The 23717-nt window shown below is 35.5% G+C and overlaps 1 protein-coding gene across 4 annotated transcripts in view; it reads right to left on the bottom strand.

Moving 5' to 3' along the window:
* The window catches only part of LOC149786284 (adhesion G protein-coupled receptor L3-like), a 60227-nt gene that overhangs the window by 33143 nt on the left and 3367 nt on the right, over positions 1 to 23717 (bottom strand). For all 4 annotated transcript variants that reach the window (XM_089976667.1, XM_089976668.1, XM_089976670.1 and 1 more), the window contains exons 3-13: positions 21143 to 21382; positions 19672 to 19766; positions 18480 to 18662; positions 17695 to 17878; positions 16752 to 16853; positions 15214 to 15286; positions 13680 to 13797; positions 13222 to 13268; positions 12523 to 12643; positions 9365 to 9474; positions 6965 to 7067 (exon numbers count right to left, since the gene is read on the bottom strand). In XM_089976667.1, the coding sequence (XP_089832793.1) occupies positions 6965 to 7067; positions 9365 to 9474; positions 12523 to 12643; positions 13222 to 13268; positions 13680 to 13797; positions 15214 to 15286; positions 16752 to 16853; positions 17695 to 17878; positions 18480 to 18662; positions 19672 to 19766; positions 21143 to 21382 (1376 nt within the window). The remainder of the gene's footprint in view (positions 1 to 6964; positions 7068 to 9364; positions 9475 to 12522; positions 12644 to 13221; positions 13269 to 13679; positions 13798 to 15213; positions 15287 to 16751; positions 16854 to 17694; positions 17879 to 18479; positions 18663 to 19671; positions 19767 to 21142; positions 21383 to 23717) is intronic.

Below are 23717 nucleotides of genomic sequence, written 5' to 3'. Positions count from 1 at the left end.
ACAGGAACTTTTGTTTCACCTGGTTTGAATGGCAGCATTAGATTTCATGTGTTGTATGCAGCTTCTTTATACGCGCCAGTAATGCGATACAACACTTTGATTTCAGCAAAGCTAAATTCGCCATTTCATTCTCAACAATAAGTGGCGGCGCAAAACCTTTCAACATCGTCATGGGTCATGGTCATGTGTGAGGGAGAATAGAGCTGTTGTCAAATCCATTTCACCGTAACAACGAGTGATTGACAAAACTCCTTACCCCGTTATAACACTGGGGGCTCAGGTTACCCGTCGCATGTGACAGATGTGTAACAAATCCGCATATACTTTCCGCAACTTTGACTGAATTTGTTTGGTTGTTGAAATCTTCCACTGGAACGTTTAAACCCTCAAAGTCATCACTGATAAAATAAGTTACTTTTATTTTTCTTTAACGGCTGTAAACATTAGAATGTTTGAATATGTTTTGACATAATCTTATGATGTGTCTATTCACTGAACTCCACTGCAGAAACATCCACATTTAGCAGGCAGCTTTTGAATGCTAAATATACTCTTCCAACGTCTGCATGGAAATGTTTTACACTCGTACTTGCTGTGTCGATTAACCAAAGGTTATTGTCTATACACAAAGAGATACACAACACTGAACCATTCACATTGCTGAGCATCTGTAGATCATTCTCGGTACGCCTATTGTGATATTTTCCTTCGTACATGTGGCAATAGTTCAAGAGGAGAAAAACCCTATCCCAAGCGAGCTCTTTAACAGTTATACCCGGGCTGTTTCAATTTTTGGAGCGTAGTGTTTAGTTACCTTCCATGGAAACACTGTACCTAAACAGAGGTAAACCAAGTATTGCCCGTCTTTGCGCGGTTGGTGTGTTTTGTCATTCTGAGTATGTTGAGCGGATAAGATCACCCATTCAAAATATAAATTGTCATCTTTTTCGACATTTATCACTAACCGTGGCAAAACAGACATGTTGATATATAGTTAGACATTTGAAATGGAAGGTTTTAGAAATACGCTCGTCATCCAGCTTGTATCTCTTTTTCTTATGTGTTAAGAAGTCTTAGTCTATTGTATTATTAATGAAATCGATTTCTTTGCGGATTAAGACGATACGTTGATCACCACAGAGCCACAACGCCAAAAGATTGTGACTTTTAATCCATCCTTGCCATAGTTAAGTGGCTTACTCAAAGGCACACATAAATCAGTATTTCCTGTAACGTCGATTCGATAAGTCTTTCCCGGGATAATTCCACGATAAGTTGTAAATCATCGCTACATTCATTTAAGTCACATTCGAGTACTTGTGATTGCTCTGCTCTTACGGTAGTCATAGTAGTAAAGATATGCGTCATTCGGCAACGACAGTTTTGTTCATAGACATACGAAGCAGCCTCATTGGAGATAAAAGCTGCAATACGACGATGTTCTTGTGCATCTTCGACCACTGGTCAAAATTCAACTAGTCGGGGTCGTGTAGGAATTTGGATATTTAAAAGTGTGCTGCAGATTTATATTTGTTTTATTTACAAAAAAGGGCTCTTTTAGATCCGAGGAATGTTGTTCTGATCCTAAACATAAAAAGCAAGTGTATCCGTTTTTTGCAAAATACTTGGTTCTTCATACTGCATGCTTCACTTGAATCACATTTGGCACATTGGAATATTAGGAAAAATCTTTCACTAATTGCCAAATCCGTCAACAAATTATTTTGGTATTTTACTTAATCCGGAACATAAACTCCAATCGCTTCAATCCTGGCTATTATTCCTGCGATATTTTTAAGTGTTTCATCAACGGGTATTTCTACAACCCTTGTACCTCTAATTCTTGGCCGGCGCCCAAGATAACACTCGCAAGCAGATCCGCATGATGGACATAGATTATTATGTGATGGTCGAGCGCCTACATCAGTACGAAGCGAGAACAAACGTGGTTTACAGTATTTATAATGGCAAGTTTCCATTTTCTGTGAATAGGTATCTTTGAAGTTTTAGTCACGCTAGCAATTGCGGGATGGTACACCTCAGCTTGCGGTTAAACTAATTTGTGGAGTCCATATCAATGACAGCGATATGACTGCACCCACAGATAAGCCCATGGCGTGGCAAACGACATACTATGAGACTCAGATGTTATTCAAGCCAGGTACATTTCGACGATTTAAGTGTGCCTTGTAATTGTAATTTACATCAACCTTGCAGTACATTAGCCTTCATTTTTCATGTACGACCAAATCATGCATAAAGATCGTCTTAATAATGAAAAAACTATTATTTTGATTCAGCTGGACTCGAACCGGCAATATTCTGATCAGTGCTATGACACATTAAGTCTTTCGTCCACTGCACATACTTAACATATAAAAATCTCATGCTTGAAGGTAAGAGACTGATGAGAAAAATGAGTGTGCACCCACTATTACAAGCGAATATTTCATGAATTATTATATTGATATCCATCATGACCCCTTATAATGGAAAGCATGTTTAATCTCTGAATACTAATTCTAGGTCTCTCAAAATAGTTGATAGCGCTTTCACTAGCCAAATAATTCGAGTAACTTTTATTCTGGCCAGCTCTTGAATGAAGACAAGAAAAGTGCAAGTTCGTGTTGAGAAGCAAACAAACCGGAAGTACTACATTGTTTGAGTAAATCAAGGGATGAGTATTTCTCTTCATAATAAGCAGGCACGAAAATAAATGTTTTATCTTGACTAACACATATCCATACAAGAACTAGCATAACAGATTAAACACCACAGATTGAATTGATGCCAGGACTAAATTTGAAATTAGCCTACTGCCTAGCAGCCAATGTATTTATAACTGGAAACTTCAGTCGTTTACGTAAGTTGGGCCTGTGATACACTCATATACAAAGTTTGTGCATGTAATACCACACGAACTTTGATTCAAGTCATGATCGTATACATAAGTAGTGTTAGAAGAGCAATTTATTGTTGGCAATTAATCGAGGTCAGACTTTTATCCCACATGACTCAATGGGTGACAGTTGGTAACTTTCATGGATTACAATTCACGGGTTCGCATGCATATGCGTGTGATGTGAACGAAGTCATGTACGAGAGAAGGCTAAGATATAGATAAATAAACTCAAATCTCTAAAACCGCTGTTATAACACTAATCATCCTAAACGTATGGCGAACGATTCCTGTTGGCAATTTCAAAAGGGGCGACGCATACATCGACGAGACTCAAAGCATTATGGTTTATGTTTTAGTCGAAAAGGTCTCAATAATCTTACATGAGAGGTTTCACATTCGAATAGTGCTTATCAATTTGATTACAATTTCTTATTAGTCACAGTCGTGGTCCAGGCATGATAACTCAGTTATTTCCTGCAATACTTTACAAAATAAATCAGACATGCAAGTCTTAGTAACTTTAATATCCAAATAATATTCATACCAAATGGCATTTTAAATAGGATAACAAATAAATTGTAAATGCGTCGATGAAATCAACAATTTTTATGAACAGGATATATTAAATTCACAATAAACGACATCATCCGAAAAAATGCAATATTAAGATACTGTACAGCACATGTAGTTATCAGTTTAGAAGAGGGGCCAGATTTCTACGGGGATAGAACTTCTTTATGACGGGAGCTAGTTATTATGGTTTGTTAGCAACAGGGTCAAATATCTAGCATAGAACATTGACCCTACGTCGCAGATGGAGACTTATTAAGAATTGTCCACCTTTCAGATGTAAAAGATCATTTCTGCTTTTCATAGTCTCCGAGCGTATTGTTCCTAGATTATATCCTTCGTGACAGCGCACATCGACAACATGGAATGCATTTATGGTATTGCCACTGTCGAGCATATTACTAAATAGAGATCTCACATTTGTGATTGGCGACATAAATACAAAATTAGGTATCGAAAACATCGGACGGGAACTCACCATGGGTACAGAGAATAGAAGATAGATAAATGCCAACGGAGAGTTCTTTGCTGACTTTCTCTGCTGAACGACCATATGATTGACTGGACAGTTTATGAAATGGTAGGATCGACTAGGTTACATGGTACTTCCCAGATTCAGCAACTGAGAAATCGAACACCTTGCAGTTTCCATCAAATGGAGCACTCTAATGGATATAATAGCCAGTATATGAGCAGAGGAACAGATGTTGGCGTAGACCATGAGCTGTCGGAGGCAAAACAGAAGATCAGAATGAAAAGCATAAAGAAGCCTGGACTAAATGAACACCCATGATACGACATTTATGTGCACATAATTGTTGACGAATAACAGTATTTGGCTATTTTACTCTCCGATGGATTCTATAATCTTAGAGAACTTCAGGAACGCTCCATATAAACTCATGAGGAGATGCTAGAATTGACAGGAACTGTAGAGCTGACAGACAGAAGATTAAATCATGAAGATTGAAAACAGACGAAAACTTTAACTGAGAATCGTAGAAACATGCAAAAATAGTCTTATACAAAATCACGAATAATGAAGTCAACAAGAATGAGAGAAAGATGAGCGGAAACTTGCAGACAAACTTGTAGCGGACGAAGAAACATCAGTAAATATTAATGATGTGATGACAACATTACACGGAACTACCAGGAAGGAAACCCTTCATAGAAAGTTTTGTACAAAAAAAATGGCAAAATAGACAGAAAACCGGAAGAACAGCTCGGTACGTGGAAGGATCATTTCAGCATCTTGCTTTGGTCAGCACCGTGGAAAAACCACCCATCATACGACTCATTACTATGGAAGAGATCATACAGAATACCGGAAAAATCCAGAGTTGTAAAGCCTATGGCCAGGCAAGCATCTCACAAGAAGCTATAAACATAGATGCAGTGGATATCTTTATTGACCTTCCACAAGAGATAATGGACGAAGGAGTACTGGACAAGATTCTCACAAAGCTGATTTCGGAGAGAAGCAGACCTATCACTGCAGAAGATTCCAATGCTGATAGAGGAACAAGTAGGATTTCGAACTGTGAGGTCGTGTGTTATACCATATAGCAGTACTCCTCGTGATCTTAGAACAGTCCTTATAATCACCCCAGCATGTCTAACTTTGTAAACTTCAGGAAAAAATTAACATGGCGGATAAAAGCATCAGCTGTAAACTTCTGATGTACTACGGCATATCAGAAATGATTGTTGGATTATTCAGTTCGTCTTCAAAGATACAAACTGTCGTGTCATACAGAACAAAGATTTTCTCTGTTGCGACTGACGTTAGCCCAGGATGATAAGTTTCACCGATGATCTTAGTAATGACAGTTTGGGTAACAAAGATGACAATCGACCAACTACCTTGGATACAGTGGACCTTGTCTTACATAACTAAAAGATCCGGACCTTTCAGAAGCTATTTTTGACTGTTGTGACAAACACTACAGCACAGCAATTAAAAGGTGAGCCATAGGCAAGGAGATTGATAAAGACAAAATAGAATGCAAGGCCAGACCAAATCCCCAACCATGAGTTGGTTCAGACCACAATATAAATCAATATCCGACGCCGACGATGGATTGGAATACATTGCGGAGAGACCACACCATGATCGCTCGCCTCTTTTAGATTGGAACCCTTAGGTCAGGTGCATATTAGGATAACCAGGCATAACTCGGCAAAGAACTCAGGTCACCGAACATAAAGCAATCCTCATTTCACAGAGAGAAGCAAAATATATAATCCATGACCGTGATTAAGGGAGATCTGCAGTCAAGGTCTATATATTCCAGAAGCAAGGAAGAGGAGTGATGCAATTTATGTTGTTATTATGACGCCTACGAGACCTTCAGATATGATGAACTGATAGTTGATGCATTTTGGGTAATGATAATAAAGGGGTTTAATATCTTTGTCACTGTGAGTATGCTATAAAAATCGAAGAGAATTTCGAAATGAATATTTATTCATATTGTATTTATTGTATAGGCATACATAATGAACATCAATACTGAAAATAATAATCCCTCGCAAGGGTTACAAATTTAGAAAGGTACGGAACCTGAAAACGGGAATCGAATCGAGTACGTCTCCATCAAAAAGAAAAAGACGATCCAATTAAAAAAGTATAAATAAAGACTATTGATGATGAGTTGAATGCCAAACATATAGTACAATTGAGGATATAGGTCAGCAAGGGTTTTATAAGAAAACCTTTTCCACACTTGCGTAACGTTAGACTGTTATTTTTCATTTCCAGTATATCTAAATCGGGAATTATTTCAAAATTGGTCTTTATTTACAAAAACGTATCGTGTGATATTACTTTATTAGCACGTTTCGGTGTATTATTCAAAACGCAACGCTGGCTTTAAATTTTAATTCGTACAGGTAATGTAATCTTTAGTCGATAGTACTTATTTTCCCAACGGCTTATGTGACTAATAAATATCATTGACATCTATATGACATTTCATTAATATTAATTTTGGCTTTATTTATTTGTTTAGTCACAGGACTAAAGGAATAAAAAAGCGACCATAGAATCCCTGTATGAATTTACCAATTCATTTAGTTCAGAAAAGTGAACATTTTATCTGACCTAGAAAACAAAGTGAACCTGGCCGTGTGATGGAAGTCAATGACTTGGAAATATCATCGAATGATATAGAGAAGAAATGAATAATATTTGCATGTCGTGTATAAACAACTTTTTGAAATACTTCCGTGAGAAATGTTTATCGTAATACGTATGTTAGGAACTTAACTTAGGTACCTCGGTAATGTTTCATCGTCACGCATTCACAACCAGAGCCAGATATAGGCTTCTGAAGAAGTAATTGTCTCTCCCTATGAAGCCAAAACATTACTACTGTAGTGCATATAGCAAGGCATATGAATAATTAATTGAGCGACTCAGTGAGTGGTTGGGCGTGCAGCTACAGACGCCCATCATCCTGTTTGCTCTATTTTCACATCCGTACTTACCTTGTTTTCGGTTCGGTTTATACCCGCCAGAAATATCCCGTAGGAGAAGATAAGTGCTACACATATATTCAATACAATACAAGTTTTCTGAGACTTGACATATCTGCAAGTAGTAAAGAATTTACGACAATGTAGAATAACAAAGACAAAACAACTTTGAATGTTGTAAGTACATGACTGATCGAATAAATGAAATGGCTGCAAATAACGTTTTAGTACAGCGTAACTACTGCATCTATTACAAACAAACATTAAACCGCATATATTACAATTTCTAATATCTTTTCGTGCACTTGAATGTATTAAAAAAGGTGCTCTTGATCAAGTTGGGAAAGTCCCGTGACCATGATATCACACTATCAAAATGGCTCATAGGATACTCCATCAAATCGATCGAATACATACGAATAGTAATAATTTTCTGAATGATACATTATCCGAATAATTACTGTAGCCTATGACTTGTCTAGCGGTGGTCTTTCCGAAAAGCCCAGTTTGCCAATTCGTGGTGATAAAATGGGCTACTGAGGCTGGCTAATTAAACAATCCTCGAGAATTTTGTTTAGGATATGATATGATGAGCGTTAACGAATGGCTGAAGTTGTGATATTCGCTTGCTTTTTCGATGGGGGTGGTGTGGGGTGCTGGAACTGAAGCTGTAGTGACACAGGTCATCTGGGTGGTGGAACTGGATTGAGATTTATATTGGCACCAACGCGTTGCATTCACTTTAGTTTATCTGCCCTTTTTGCGCAAATGTCATATCTCAGATAGAATGCTGCCCTATATCAATCTTTTTAAATTTTAACCCTGCAGACAAGGGTATATTTCCAGAGTTATAAAGAAAACTTCTGAAGTCAATTAGCAACTGGAAAGAGTTATCCTTTAACTAAGGCGTTATTTCAATTATGCAAGGGCACATGTGCCTTTGTCCCTATTCAGAACTTAATGTTCTGAACAAATGTCACCTGTACCTCGTATACAAAATTGGCTTTTCTTGGGTAAACACACTTACCCCTTTTCCACAGACGCATATAGCCCAATATATATTTTGATCTGTACTATGGTCATTTCCTCTATTGTAATATCATTTTATTCTTGCATATTTACGAAATACTAATTGTCCTTGTTTTAAGTTTTATATGCAGGTTTTTCATTTGTTACGAGTTCATCCTTCTAGACAAAATAGAAGTTACAAGATAATTATGAAGTAGTCCAGGCATGACCTTGAATCAATTTAATGATTCTTATTCTGAGATAGATACAAAAATAAAAGAAAATGTTTACTAAAGCTGTCACTGATTTTGAAACAAAGTCAACAACTAGATACAATTTTTCCATTATTAGTTGTTTACATCGAAAATAAAAAAATTAAAAAGTCAGTCAGGTCAAGCATAACTAAAAACTCTATTCTGGACAATATTACATCCAGTAAACAATATTACATTACAACAGCAAGTAACGGAATAAAAGAAAATTAAAACCAACAAAACAAACAATTAAATTAAATATACATTCAAAATGTATAACATTTTAAAACTGGTTGCATCTCTAGTACACGTTGCTTATTCTACAACCTGTTTAAGATATTGATAAGAGCATTTATTTTCGTAGTTTAATTTCATGTCAAACAAAAGTTACGAAGTTACGAAAAATGTTGACTCTTCAAAATGTGTATTTACATACTGTGCAAGTTGTAATGATTTTTCACATATATATACCTATTACAACTCCTATATCAACTGACTTACATATGAACCAATTCTTTGTAAGAGACGGTTTATGAAAGTATTCTTTATTCATACAACAATGTTTTTAACCAGAGGTGCTACCAGGGATATTGATACCTCTTACATCTATGTTCTGGTCATTAAATGTAATCTTAAAATCTGTATCTTCCTGAAAATTGACGTATATCAATTTATGTTGAAAATGATAAAATCAGTCCTTTTATTTTGTAGAATGATAATCCATAACAGAAATGCCTTTGAACACACTTTTATGCCGTCCAAACTTGTAAACCTATAGGCGTCATCTCCTGAAGTTGACATTGCTGCTTTGAGGTCAAACTCATTAAAAAATATTTTTTTCCTCTGCATACAATTAAATTTGATAAAATGCATTCTTTTTGTTTACATCCCCCTCAAATTAACGTTTTTCTTTCGTATGAAACGGTTCAATTTTAGTTCAGTGTTGTTATATCCCCACATTCGTGGGCTTGCATAATTTTATCAGAACAAAATTATGTTAGTTTGGAAAATGCGAATGCAGATTGTTATCAAAAATAAATTATTGTAATGATGTAAGTATTTTATTATGTTTTAGCATTATGGATGTAAATAAATGTCTGTAGGTAGGTAGGTTGAAAGTACAAACTTGGAGAGCAAGACCTTACATTACCTCCAAACTTGCAGGTGCCTAAATATCGTCAGCAGAAGACACGTAATAGAAACAGCACATCCGACAGCTGAGATGATACTTAGCTGAACGTTATGGTCGGTTGCCTGAATCTAAAACATATTAATGAATCATGATAAGTATTAAAGAGGAGAGATCTGGTCCAAATTATGGACGCTTTGCACAAAAGCATGGCGCTCCGGGGATATGAGGATATTTACATAAATTCGTATGATTAATATTATGGGTCAGTATGAGGCGAATTGTAAAGTTTAAAGTTATAAATATCCATCAAATTAAAATTGGATGGTATTATAGAGACACCGGGAATTTCACAAGATATTGGATACTGAAGAACACTGACATATGCAGAACCACACACACCTTAACGACCATTACCGAGTCCTACTGACCAACACCCATATCTGCTAACAAGCACCTACATCTATTGTAAATGCACGGTGTATATACTAACTAGCACTCATTCCTACTAACCAATACGCTGTCTTCATGCTTCTCCCACATCCACTGACCAACAACCAGATCTAATGACCAACACCGAGAGCTATTGTAAAGCTCTCATATACTCAGACCAACACCGATACCTACTAGCTAGTACCCATCTGAAGTCATAAACTCCCATTTTTACTGACCAATACCCACACCAAATGACTAACGTAGAGTCTTCTGGGCCAGTACTTATACTTACTGACCAGTACTTAAATTTAATTACCAATACATGCGCCTACTGACTAGCCCCCACACCTAAAAACAAGTACCAATATTTACTGACCATCACCCATCTGAACTGAGACCCTCGTCCTTATTACCGATCAACTCACACATATACTGGCCAGCACCAAGTCTTACTTACTAGTACCAACAATTGCTCTTCAGCAACCACACTTACTGCCTACACCTACATCTACTGACCAACACTCACCTACAAACAGATGCGAAAAGGTTAAACGTAAAGTAAATAGTAGAGTAAATGCGACTAACACCTATTTTCAGACAGATAATCACACACTATCACCATTCAACACTCTTTTGCAAACAAAGCAGAGGAAACTACGTCATAAGTTCATAATTGTGTATAGTGGTTAGATTCATATATTAGAGATTTATACATAAAGCATAACACATGCCTATGATTATGTGGTGTCTCGAGAAATTTGCTTATATTGTATTGATGGGAAGCAAATTATAACAATACTTATATTTCATAACCGACACAGACTTTAATGGAGGCTAAAAACCTGGACAAATATGTCGAAGTTAATGGTTGCGACTTAAGCTATTAGTTTTGAATTCCAAAACAACCAGGAATTTAGAGGAGATAATTGATTTAAATTCCCGAATGTTTTAAAATCGTAAAACAAATGAAAAATTGTAAGATCGAGAAGAAGTGACAGGTGAATATAGAAGAATTCAACATTAAAAACATTTTATTCAGAGATTTGCGATAATGGGAAGTGTTTACATTTCCAGAAACTTAGTTGATTGTGCAACGGTGATTAACAAAGGCTAAGTCATTAGCACATGTTTCACTCTTAAAAGCAACCTTTAGAGTAAAAAGGAATAACACCAACTGGACACCCATCACCCACATAGACTCTCCAACACCAACACACACCTAAAGAAGTTTTAAAAATAATTAAATAAAACTTAATGTGGGATTGTTATATGATAGTCACAAATACATACAATTATAGCCTAACATCAACGATTAAAACAAAAACAAAAATGGAAAAGGAATAGCGAAGGGTCACGAAACATATGTATTGAAAACCAAACAGACAGTTTTACAATCAAAGGCAACGTTGCAATCAAAACAGTCAACGACAAGCGGATAGTTGAGGATCGGAAATCTATTTCGGAGAAGTAAATTATTTCACCTTTAATATCCAACACCACATATACAAACAAAACATAAGAGGGATCAAGGAATACATGAGGTCACTCACATCTACTTATGAACAAACAAAACCATACACTTACTATCTAGCAGCAACATAATTGTTGAATAGGACAAAGAGTATACAGTTATAATCAGAGATAATTACAAATAAAGACTATCTACTATTGACCAGTCACACAGTTACATACAACCTCATGTAAAAGGGTTGTAGGATGTATAACAGCGATGGAACCTTACGACGAAGTACAAGCAGGGAAGTCTAAGACAGGTATGATATCCATATCCTCTTAGAATCACGCATATACTTACAAATAACCAGTAGAGGGAAACGGAGATGGTAAAAGTCATTCGCATCTACGTTAGTAAAGTCAAACAATACATACAATTTGATGTGGATATATATATACCAGAGCGCAAGCATTTTTGATCAAGGAACACGAAAAAAGACGAAAACGTATCATCAAAGTTCAAGTCTGTTGTGATAGGATACCCATGATTTTCAATCTCAAGTCTGTTGTAATAGATTAACCATGAGTTTCAATACTTATAACTCGTTCTCATACCATTAAAAACTTTACTCTCTTTAGCATTGCAGGAGCAACATAAATAAAACAACTGGTTGAGTATAATGTTAAAAATAAAATGGTATTTTGATGTCAGATATTCGGTTGTTCTTATTAACGGTGTGTTGTTTTCGAATCTCGCAAGTATTTATGTTCGCAACATTTACAATTATATCTTTCTTTTCAACACAAAGCTTGATTTCAGGAATAAGGATGGGGCTTCGCACCAGTTTATTTGACATTACATTCAGATATAAGCAGTAGTGTGTCATTGGATCGAAGTAAATCGTAGGTCGTCATACGTTTCTATATTAATAAGCGACATCATATTAGAGTTTTAGCGAAACAACTTTTCGCGCAAAGGTTTATCGTATTTAAAGTAAGAAGGAAAAATACATTGTACATGTGTACAAATACACCGCTTACAAGGATGCAATAAAACGTTGCATAAGTGCAGTATGTGTTCACCAAAAAGGCATGTACGTGTACACAAATGAATTTAAATTTACACAAATGTATGTACCTGTTCACAAATGCATGTACAAGTACACAGATGCATTCTATTTGTACAACAATTCATTTCAATTAATACATTCTATGTAGCTTATACGCAACACACATAATTTTAAGTTATTCCGAACTCAAATGAGAAAAAAGTCGCATAGAGAGATACATACCTCATACGTGGTCATGAGAATAGCAAAGTTGGTAAGATGATTACATTCACACACGAAACCACTAGAATTCTGGGTCACAAAAGAACAACTCTTATTTGACCAGGCTCCTTCTCCGGTGCCACTAAAACATTATATTTAAAATATAAAAAACATCACTGTATACGATCGAATTTTAGTCTATACATAACGATGCCTTGATTATAACATTTGCACCAAATATTCAGAAAACAACATTAATAACAAACATAACAATCTACTGTTGCTTTTCGTAAGAGTTTCTCAAAAGATTTTGCATAATTATAGCTTTAAAAATATAACAAAATATAGTTCCTTTTAATTACTCTCTTGCTTACTTTATGACTATCGAAACTGACTATCGTGAATATTGTTAATACAGCTAGATAAATAATACTGACTGAAATATAAGCAACAATTAATTCGATTCAATACAACCAGTAGGGGAAATATTAAAGATATAAATAGCAGTACTATAGGATAGGATCTATTGAAAAAAGTCCTTTTTTAAATTCGAATACCATTCAAACCTATTTCTTCAACTACAAATAGTTTTTCTCCCGGCCGAGTTTGTTCAATAAAGAGTTAACAAAATAAAACCAACACTGCCTAATGCATTTAAAGCATGACAATTCTCAAGACGTCCAGATGACTAAATATGACTAAAGTAGAATGTATACTTACGTTGCATTCGGATCCCAGTAACTACAAAGAGGTGCATGGTACTGGGTCTGAAATCAACAATATTTGAAACAAATTACTTCAGCTGCAGAAATAATGTCAAATAACGCTTATTCACTGCTCGTGTCAAGTATTATTTTCTTTGTACGCAATACATGAAAAAAGGAAAATAAATTCACAAACAGCAAACGAGTTATAATTAAATAGCTTTGAAGGACGATTTTTTAACATTATATAACACTAACTGTGTATTTGACCATATAACTGTTGTGCATGAATAACGTTTCAAAACGTATGTCATAATTTTACACATATAACAAAACACTTGCTGAAATGGCATGTTCACGATTTAAAAGTGGGTTTTCCTTTTAGAATTTCAGATAGGGTTTTTGCAAAGTGACGGAGAATGAACATAAAATACATTCGCTGAATTTAATGGTTTTAGAAACTTCCCTGCTTACATCGAAGACTTCGAATATCAACTGAAGAGGATGAGTCAGTTTCGCAGGTCGTGGATTTAATTGCAGAGACATCACGTCAGGGCCGATATCAAGACGACCGGTTGTGATCAAATTTTTTCTGCAGAAAAGTGACAAATTAGAATTTCATGCAAGTTTTTACTGTCCATCCATCAATTTATTGGAATATTTTTCTATCTGTATATGCATCGATTTATTCGAATATATATTTGTCTATATATCTATCTAACAACACAGTTCCTCCAATTCCTCAATTCCGCCATTATTAACAGATATATGAGAGTGTGGACGAATGTCCCTGCCTTAATCATGATAATTATTATTTTCAATCTTTTATATATATATATTTCATGACTGTATATATGACTGTATACTATTATATTTAAATACATGTATAATATTATACTGTCTTGAAGCGATTAAGAAATAATATCTAAAACAATGACATTTCTCTGTGAAATTGTGTAAATGTGTGATGTAACCTAATTACTTTAATAAACTAATGGATGCGATTGAAATAAATACACAGATGTCCACAACATTCATACCCACACCTTCGTAATGTTATTTAGAGCGGAACCAACAATATGCCTGTGTGTATGATTATGGGACGTGGTGGGTGGAGAACTCGAAACAACCACGAATAAATAGTGCTATCCCTTAGATGTTCTCTTTGGAAGATGTGAGTTATCCTAGAGAATTTAAACAAACTTTGTTGCTTTTCTCTTAATAATACATTATTAGCACATCGTGCTCTTCTGATTTACCCATCCTTTAACAACTCTTTTTAGTTTTTCTTTATCAAAAACGAAATTGCTTTTCAATCTTTTCTACTTTCGTAAATTTAAAAAGGATTGAATATTTATTGTTTCAAAACGGGGTAGAATTTAGCAAATTAATTGTGTTACAAACAAGGTGAAAACATCATAGATATAATTTATTGCACCTTTAATCCTGTCATTCCATTAATTAGGCTCTTCCATGCCCTGTTTAAAGGAATGTTACTTAAATATCCTGCGCAAAAGTAATGTTACGATTTTATTTCTCCTTTCTAGAATATATTTTGAATTGTTATGTTATTCTCTTAAGCAATACTTCTTTAGATTGTACGGATGATGCCATTCGTATATTACCCTCTTTTCTCTGATCAAACGGCCTGACTTTATGTTCATAACAATAATAAAGTGTTAACACAAATTTGTGTACGTGAAGACAAACGCTTTAGTAGATAGCATAGAGTTTGTCAAGTCGATACAAAATATTAAAAACCATCATTCGCTTTGGTATAGAGTCATAAGGCATAATAATGTAGAATTTGAGTGTGAGGAACCAAAATGTAAAGAAATTTACAAACTGAGATGAGTCGAATGTTTGTTCCCTTGTTGTTCGTTTTGTAGGTTGGATTTCTTTGCTCGCCATAAAATATATATATATATATATATATATATATATATATATATATATATATATATAATTCATCTTCACGGTATTAAAAAAATAAAATAATGCAACTTACCCATCGGAAACGATCTTCTGCAGGATACCCGACACATTTTGGAAGATAACAGCAGCGTATGCGCTCATAATGCCTGGACAAAGATAAATAAGATATGAAGGAGCGTTCCTGTATTTAAAAGATACCAAATATGACTCAGTTGTGATTTCACAAATTTTATCTCTGGACAAAACCAGTATTTTTGTGGCTTGCTTTTTGATATAAAAGATCGTGGCTAATTATCGGCAATATAAAAACGTTGTAAACGTTACTTGAGACCAATTGTAAATGTTAGGGAATACTAATTAGTTCGTGATGCAAACGAATCGAATAAAGCAGAAAGCTTGGTTTTAATATGTATAGGTAAATCTAAAAGCTTTGTACATGTTTGTCAATCCTAAATAGTAGGAAGTTAAATATCAACTAGAAAAGTAATTTAGCAGAGGGGAAGTGGCAAAAAGTCAACGTAAGCGTGTAAGGCTTTTCTAAATGAAATGTAAATGATTATATTGGACAATGTCTTCAACAAATCGTAATTGGTATCCTAAGTATCAATTATAATAATGTCAAGTGAAGACTGGTACATTAAAGTTACTTAAGACAAAATGGACTTCATGTGTGTATAAAAATAATTATTTGCTTTTTGGAAGAGATAAAACGTCTCATTAATACAAGGAAAGGTTTTTGTAACTCTGAAGTGGTCTTACGACCAAACTCCTTTTAAATTATCCAGATCAGCTCATGTAGTTTATGAACAAATTTAAATAATGAGGATAACAAAATAATACTGACTTCATTTATTGACTTTGGGTTCCAAGAATGAAAATTGCTTTAGCTGGCTGGAAACACGACACAGTTAACATTATTGATTTGGTTTCTGATTCGCCTAATATACGTTCTGAGGCAGAACAGGTTGACGTCGTGCTAAATATTGTGGTTTTCCACTACGAATGAGACATCACCTGTTATAAATTAGCCACAAAAACTCAAGTTCGTTTGAGGTGGTGTATGTGCAATTGCATATACCACACTGAACTTTCAGCTAGTCCATTTATGCATGCGTAACCGCTCGATTCCCCGTTTCACGTTGACATTGGTATAATATTTACAGACATAGTTTTACCAGATATCATAAGGAGAGACATGATCAGCTAATACCTTATCTCAATCTACAAGGGGATCATGTGTCAAAGGAATTCAGCTTTTAATAATTGTATTGATCTCCTATCGAATTTAACTTAATTTTGGTCTTGACCTAAAGGGAGACTGCTATATATCATCATTTATTTCGAATGTCTATTGATCGCCACATCAGCATGTGGGCAACATCATTCATTTATAATGGCAACACACTTTGTCCATTCTTCGTATCAAAGTATTTTCATTTGTTTTTGCCAGTGCACCGGTACAATATGTACCGTTACATATAATATCATTCGGATCTCTTCATATTGTACAAGCGATAAATCAACTTTATAAACACATCGATACATACTTATTTAAAGGAAGTACTAAGTTTCTATTAAACTATTTTCAAATAAATCATTCACACTGTGTACCTGTATCTAAACGTAAACTAGTACTGATGGTGTCTTGATTAAGAGAAGGTCCGTTTCCTTTGGGCGGGAATTCTATCAAAGACGTATAACCAATTTCAACATCTGAAAAATATGAATCTGAGAATTTACCACTTGCACTAGAATATGAATGCAAATCCCACCCTATTTCAGAATTTATATGACTGATGACTCAGTTCTTCTAAAAAAAATTCACGTTCCCAGTCATAAATTTCCAATTTCATTCCAACACCCATTAAGGATTATTTTTGTTTTATTTCTAAGCAGAAAATAATGGGGGGAAGTGGGCACAATAACGTAATAGAAGAATGCACTGTGATACAGGGAATGTTTTAAAAATGATTTTACATATTGAGAAATTTTGTTTCAATTTAGAACCGTTAGAAAAGTTTCAGACTGTATACATAAATATTTCAACTGTAGGGTGAGTGCATGCGCTTGTGGTGGTTTAGTTGTATCCAATTTCTTACGTAAGGGCACTGTCAAGTACATATATAGAATCAGAAAGTGTGCAAAACCCACACATTTTCATGTTCTAGTGTATAATTTGCAATTATTATTAATACGTAATGAACTGAGTACGATATATTTCAGATGTGACATTATAAATCACTATCTAATGGAACAAATCTGATACTTATTATGACGTACCTCGTGTAAACTGCATCTAATGTTTGGTTAAAATTTTAGGTGTCAGTGTGTTTACATAGGCAATTAAAACCCGATGAAAGCATTATCTTCCCAAATGTCGTTTGTTTTGCATATATTGCATCGGTACTAAAACCATTGTTCTCGTGTATCATTTTGCCTTTGATTGCACGTAGATTGTTATTAACTTAAATATCCTACCTCAACATGTAGGTGCAATTTATAATACAATTTTTTGTCGCACCTGGGACATATATTATAATTTTCACAGCTATACCTATGTTTTTCGTATGAATCGTTTGAGATGAGTTACTGAGCCTCGACGCATCCAGATCGGAGAAAACAAAATCTTCGACAGTTTTCATCACGGTTTCTGCTCCTCGTTTTTCCTTCGTGATCAGTCCTGTCCACGAATTTACCGTGCCTGCATCGATTATGTTGCTTGCTATCGTCAAAAAATCCTAAAACAAGAATGAGAAAGTACGATAATAGTGTGAGATAAACATATTATTTGGGTATCCTTCATATTTCAAATCAAGACGTAAAAAATATGTAGTAGCTATGGCACGCATGTCTTTGGAGAAAAGCAAGTGATCAATGAAGTGCAAAGTTAAATATCTATATAATATAATTTGACAACAGTTTCTTCAAATCAATTTCTAAAGTTTCAAGTACAGGTGTCTCATGGAACGTTATTTCATGCATAGTAATTTTGTGACATCTACCTCACACTAAATGCCAGCGTGTAGTAGATCTGTTTTGTCTAAGTTTCATTCTACTCCGGTCCAAATATAAATCATTAACATAATTCTGGTTGCCTTAGTTTTAATGTACTCACGTCCAAATATGATTATTTTTGGTTGTATTAGTTTCATTCTAGTGCCGTCCAATTAGGAGCAATTATTGTACGTCTGGTCAATTCTACACCTCACTATTTAACACTCCGTTCTTTCCATCTAACACTGCACTATTGTTTTGAGCACGGGTCTTTGACTGATATCTTATTTTGCTATTAAATATTTGGAACATCTAAAAAATAGTTACCTATATCGTCATATTTACCGTAAACTCAGACACGTTCGCACCAGTTGAGCTTTTGATGTTGACGAGTTTGTCTAACATGGACACCACAATTTTCAATTCTGCTTCCCTTAGTACTCCTGCATCTGGATTCGTCGCTTTTTGTAAGTCTCCAAGGACTGTGGATACATTTGCAACTCGAAAGCCATCCTTAAGCTTGTCAATCTGGATTGTAAGAAAATGGCGTACATGTATGTGTCTCTCTTAAGACATATATTTTATTTATGTCTGATAATTTCTTGAGAAATTCCGGTGCTAACAATAGTATCGACTTCCCACAATGACGTGATGTACTGAAGAAGAGGTCAACTTTCATGTATCTCATTTTCAAATACGCATATTTTTCATATGACTTGCGTTTTCTTAACGGATCTGTTACAAAAGTAGAACATTCTTTGAATGCAGTACGATATTAACGAAAATTATTTTATAGTGATACTAGCATGATTAAAGGACTACTGTTCACCTTGTTTTAGTAACCCCCTGAATTAACATTAGCAGGATATTTACAGATAGTTTAGTCCTTCTAACCATAGAGTAAGTATCCTACATGGTTTGCCACGTGCTCATGCTTGCCGCAACACACGGATAGAGTCTGAGCCCTAGACTCGCTCAAGATTAATCCAGCAAACATTTGCACAGCCGTTTATGATCATTACTCTTACATCATTGATTACGTATGATACAAAATAAATATAGAAAGCTCTTTTACTCAAAAGACAAAACTTCTCAAACAGCTCGTGCAATTCCAAATTTTAAATAGGTTGACTCACCTAATCACACTTGCTCAATCAGCTAAAGAGCTAAGGATGTTTTATCTCTTGAGACAAGGGCATGCATATTAAAAATCACCTCCGTTCATTAATATTCTGAATGGGAGATAGACAGATATGGAAAATATATCAACGACAATGCTAATTTTGTTTTAATGATAATGTGCATTTCTCCAAAACAATTTATTTACCAGTGACAGTCAGCAACACAAAAGTATGTACTGTTACGCCGTCAAAGCACTATCATAATTTATTATGTACTGTGATGGCATCAACGAACTTGTTTGGCAATATATCAATAAAGATCGATTCAAGATAGGTCGATATGTAAAGTACATGGATGAATTATGGCTCCAGTTATATGACATTATCTTAATAATTTCCAATATATTTTTTACTACCTGCGCTTCAAGACTGAGCAATTTCTCGTTCACACATTGACCATAAACGGAATCTTCCCAGGAACCAATAGAGAGGCAGTTACGAGTAGCTTCACCTTCATTATTATGAAACGAAAATGATATTAAAAGTGAGTTGACAATTGGGCCTTTTCGTTAGATCAGTCATCCGTCCTTTAAATTACATAAGATAAACGGACCGGATAAAATCTTTCACAAATTGGTTGGAAAAATATTCTAAATTACCGACGTTCATTGACATGAAATATGAAGTTATCGACTTATAAATCGCATACCGACCGACACTACTCTGACTTTCGCTGATCCATGAAACATCATTATACCCTCACCTAAGGTCTAGAATTGATTATTAAATTATTTAAATCAAACTTGTGGAATTCAACTTATTTCTTCAGTATCGCGAACATGCCATTTTGACTTCCCGATGCAATGAAATATATTATAACGTCATGAAAGTCCAATATGATGTATTATCACATCGTGCATTTTACCTTCAGTGTTTGGGGTTTATTTAAATTTATGTTGGGAAATCACGCAAAAAAGCATAAAGTAATAGTTATGCAGACTGGAATATGTCCAATTTATCCGACATGGAATAGTCAAAAAGTCAAACAAAACCTAAAACAATCCAGCGAGAACACGCGGATACAATGCAGAAAACTCAAACAGCCTATTGTAATGCAGCCTATTATCTTGTTATTACAGCCTCCTCGCGGTTTACATCGTGCACCCCACCCAAGGGCAAGATTGGCTTAAATGTCATCCTATTGAAGTAAATATGATAACAGCTCTTACGAAGAGAATATCGACAAAAGCTGGTCTCTCAGCTGACGAAAATTTCAGAGTCTCTTTACGATCAATGTATATGGCGCATCAAAAATACATCACCTGACTTGACTCGAGTGAACTATCTGACATCACACAGGAAATTCCATAAGCAATCCATTGTTGAAACGTTATACTGTCTGTGTCAAATGTTTTATTTGTTTGATAGAAAGTCGCTTTTGAAGTTATAATTTGTAATAAAAAATCTATTTCTATATTTCTAGTTATCGAATTGCTGAATATTGCTTGAACTCGCTAATGCAACTGTTTTGTCACGCTCAAGAATTGAAACATGTAACTTCTGAACTAGAATTAAATGACATGCCGAAAAGCATTTTTCTTTCTTTGTGCCTAGACTTTTCCACTTAAATAAATACTATATGATAAACAGAATCTTTAATTGGTAATGATATAATATTGAATGTATCGAATTCATTGAATAGCTTCTAGATGTTACGAGTCTAGGCTCTCGATGGCTGGAAATTATCAAATGAGTATCATAAATTCAATATTAAATTATAATCCATCTGAAATAATCTAATCATTTCAAAAACACAATACGTCTTCTTAGCCAATGGAAAAAACGTAGATCAGCAGAAACGTTTAGTACTACTAAAGATTCACCCACCTTTAAAGCCGCTTGGGCAAGGTTTCCTATTAACAGTACCACTGTTAGTGTTTTCCCATGTAGTATTCCAAATGTCATCTGTTTGGTTCTCACAGTATTGATCCTTGCCATTGAGAATGTAGACGGTAGCTGTAGCATTATTACCGAATCCAGCCGAGTTATTGCCCCTACACGAATAGTTTGCTGGCTCCGCAATATTGGTAATTTCTAAGCGAGATATATTACCATTCATAAGGTATTCTAAACATGAAAACAAAACAATACAAGTTAAATATCGATCAGGTAAAGTTCAATACAAGCGGCACTAGATACATCTAACATATTTGGAATTATAATATGAAGCTAATTTGTGAGCACTTTGAGAATAACCCTCACCGATCTCTTATTGGAAACACTAACAGAAATCCTATCAAACAATCCTGTATGGGCAAGAGATGTTAAGGCATTAGATGCTACAAGGATACTATTTATATACAATAAATACCTTAAATGGAAAAGTCAGAGTATTACACTGGACAACAAATTTTTACAAAAGTCATGTTACTGAAATAAAATTAGTCAATTCTTATCAATTTTTATGTGCTGAACACGAATATGACAGTCAAATTGCAAAATTGGCTCTAGTTTTTTTGTAATCTGCAAGAAATTAATGTTTACATAACGAAATGCATTCCAATAGTAAAAGGTCAACTGTAATAGCCTACCTATAAAAAATCAAGTCATTGACTACATCTTAGATTTCTTCGCCTGTCTCTTGTACAGCTGTTCGGGAGCATCTCTGAGGAGTGTCCAGCAGTAGTCAGCCAGCATTGTAGTGGACCATTTTCCCTGGTATCTTTGTTCCATTGTTGCGATATCTTGATGAAAACGTTCGCCGTGTTCATCACTAACAATACCACAGTTGCTAGGAAAGAAATCCAAATGGGAATGAAGGAAGTGAATCTTTAGAGACATATTGCAGCCAAGTTTCTCATACTTCATCAACATGTCTTCTACTAGTTCCTTATAGTTTTCTGCCCTAACATTTCCGAGGAAGTTTGTAGAAACTAGGCGAAAAGCATTCCATGCTTGTTTCGCGTCACCTTCCAGCAAGTTGTTGAACCGGTCATCTTTGAAAAGCTCTCGAATCTGAGGACCCACAAAAACTCCCTCTTTAATCTTTGCTTCGCTGAGTCGAGGGAATTTTTCATGCAGGTATCGGAATGCTGGCAAAGTCCGGTCAATGGCTTTCACGAAGTTCTTCATCAAACCTAGTTTGATGTGAAGGGGTGGTAGCAAGATTTTCTGAGCCTCAACCAGAGCTGGGTGTTGGATATTCTTCTCTCCAATGGCTACATTCTGCCTGTGAGTCCATTCCTTCCTCATGTAGTGCATTTCCCTTGCTCGGCTATCCCACTCGCATAAGAAACACATGTATTTTGTATATCCTTGCTGCAGTCCCATTAAAAGGGCAACTACCTTCAAATCACCACAGAGGTGCCAGCTGTACTTGTTATACTCAATGGAATTCAGTAGCTGCCTTAAGTTATCGTATGTCTCTTTCTTGTGGACAGCATACGCTACTGGAATAGATGGAAGAATGTTTCCATTGTGCAAAAGCACAGCCTTGAGACTCAGTTTCGAAGAGTCCACAAATAGTCTCCATTCTTGTGGGTCATGAGTGATTTTTAAAGCATTCATGAGGCCCTCAATATCGGAACAGAATATCAGATTACTTTCCTTTCTGAAGAAAGGCTCCAATTGCTGGTGGCGCTTTCGATATGCAGTAATTGTGACATCTTCTTCTAGAAGATTCCATTGTTGGAGTCTTGATCCTAGCAATTCTGCCTTGTTCTTTGATAAGTCCAAATCACGAATCAGGTCATTTAGTTCTTCCTGTGTTATTCTGTGTGGGGTTGATGATGCACCACAGTGAAAATCTGGATCACTGCATGCTGATGGACCAGGAGAAGAACAGGTCGACTCACCTTTGTCTTCGTCAGATGAATCAAGAGAATATTCTGCTGGAGGTTCTGGAATAGGAAGTCCCTCACCATGTGGAACTGGTCTCAATGCAGACGGAATGTTTGGGTAGACTATTCTCGACTTCTTTCGCTTCGTTATTCCGCCGGAAAGAGGAGGAACCAAGCAGAAGTAACAGTCATTTAGGTGGTTGCTTGGCTCTCTCCACACCATTGGGACTGCAAACGGCATTGATGACCTTTTGCAATTCAACCACTGTGAAAGCTGTGTTGTACATGTAGCACAGCATATATGCGGAGCCCAAGGCTTGTCTTGGTCACCAACCTTGCATCCGAAGTAAAGATGATATGCCTTCTTCACTTGAGAATTGATACTTTTCTTCTGGTTGGCAAATGTCACTTCCCCACAAATATAGCAAAAATTGTCCGCGGTATTAACACACTTTCGAGGCATTACTGTTCTTTATTGTACGTAAATGGATAAAATAATAAGTTTTATGTAACAGTAGCTTGAACTGTCTCGCACAACGTCTAAAATATTGTAAATGCTGAACCTATCTGATTGGGCTTTATATAGTACACTGCTTACGTCAGCTTCAGCAGCCGCCTGGCAT

The sequence above is a fragment of the Sinohyriopsis cumingii genome, chromosome 12 (assembly GCF_028554795.1).
Source record: "Sinohyriopsis cumingii isolate HCF-2022 chromosome 12, ASM2855479v2, whole genome shotgun sequence".
Classification (NCBI taxonomy): domain Eukaryota; kingdom Metazoa; phylum Mollusca; class Bivalvia; order Unionida; family Unionidae; genus Sinohyriopsis; species Sinohyriopsis cumingii.
This window is presented reverse-complemented; position numbering and strand designations above follow the sequence as displayed.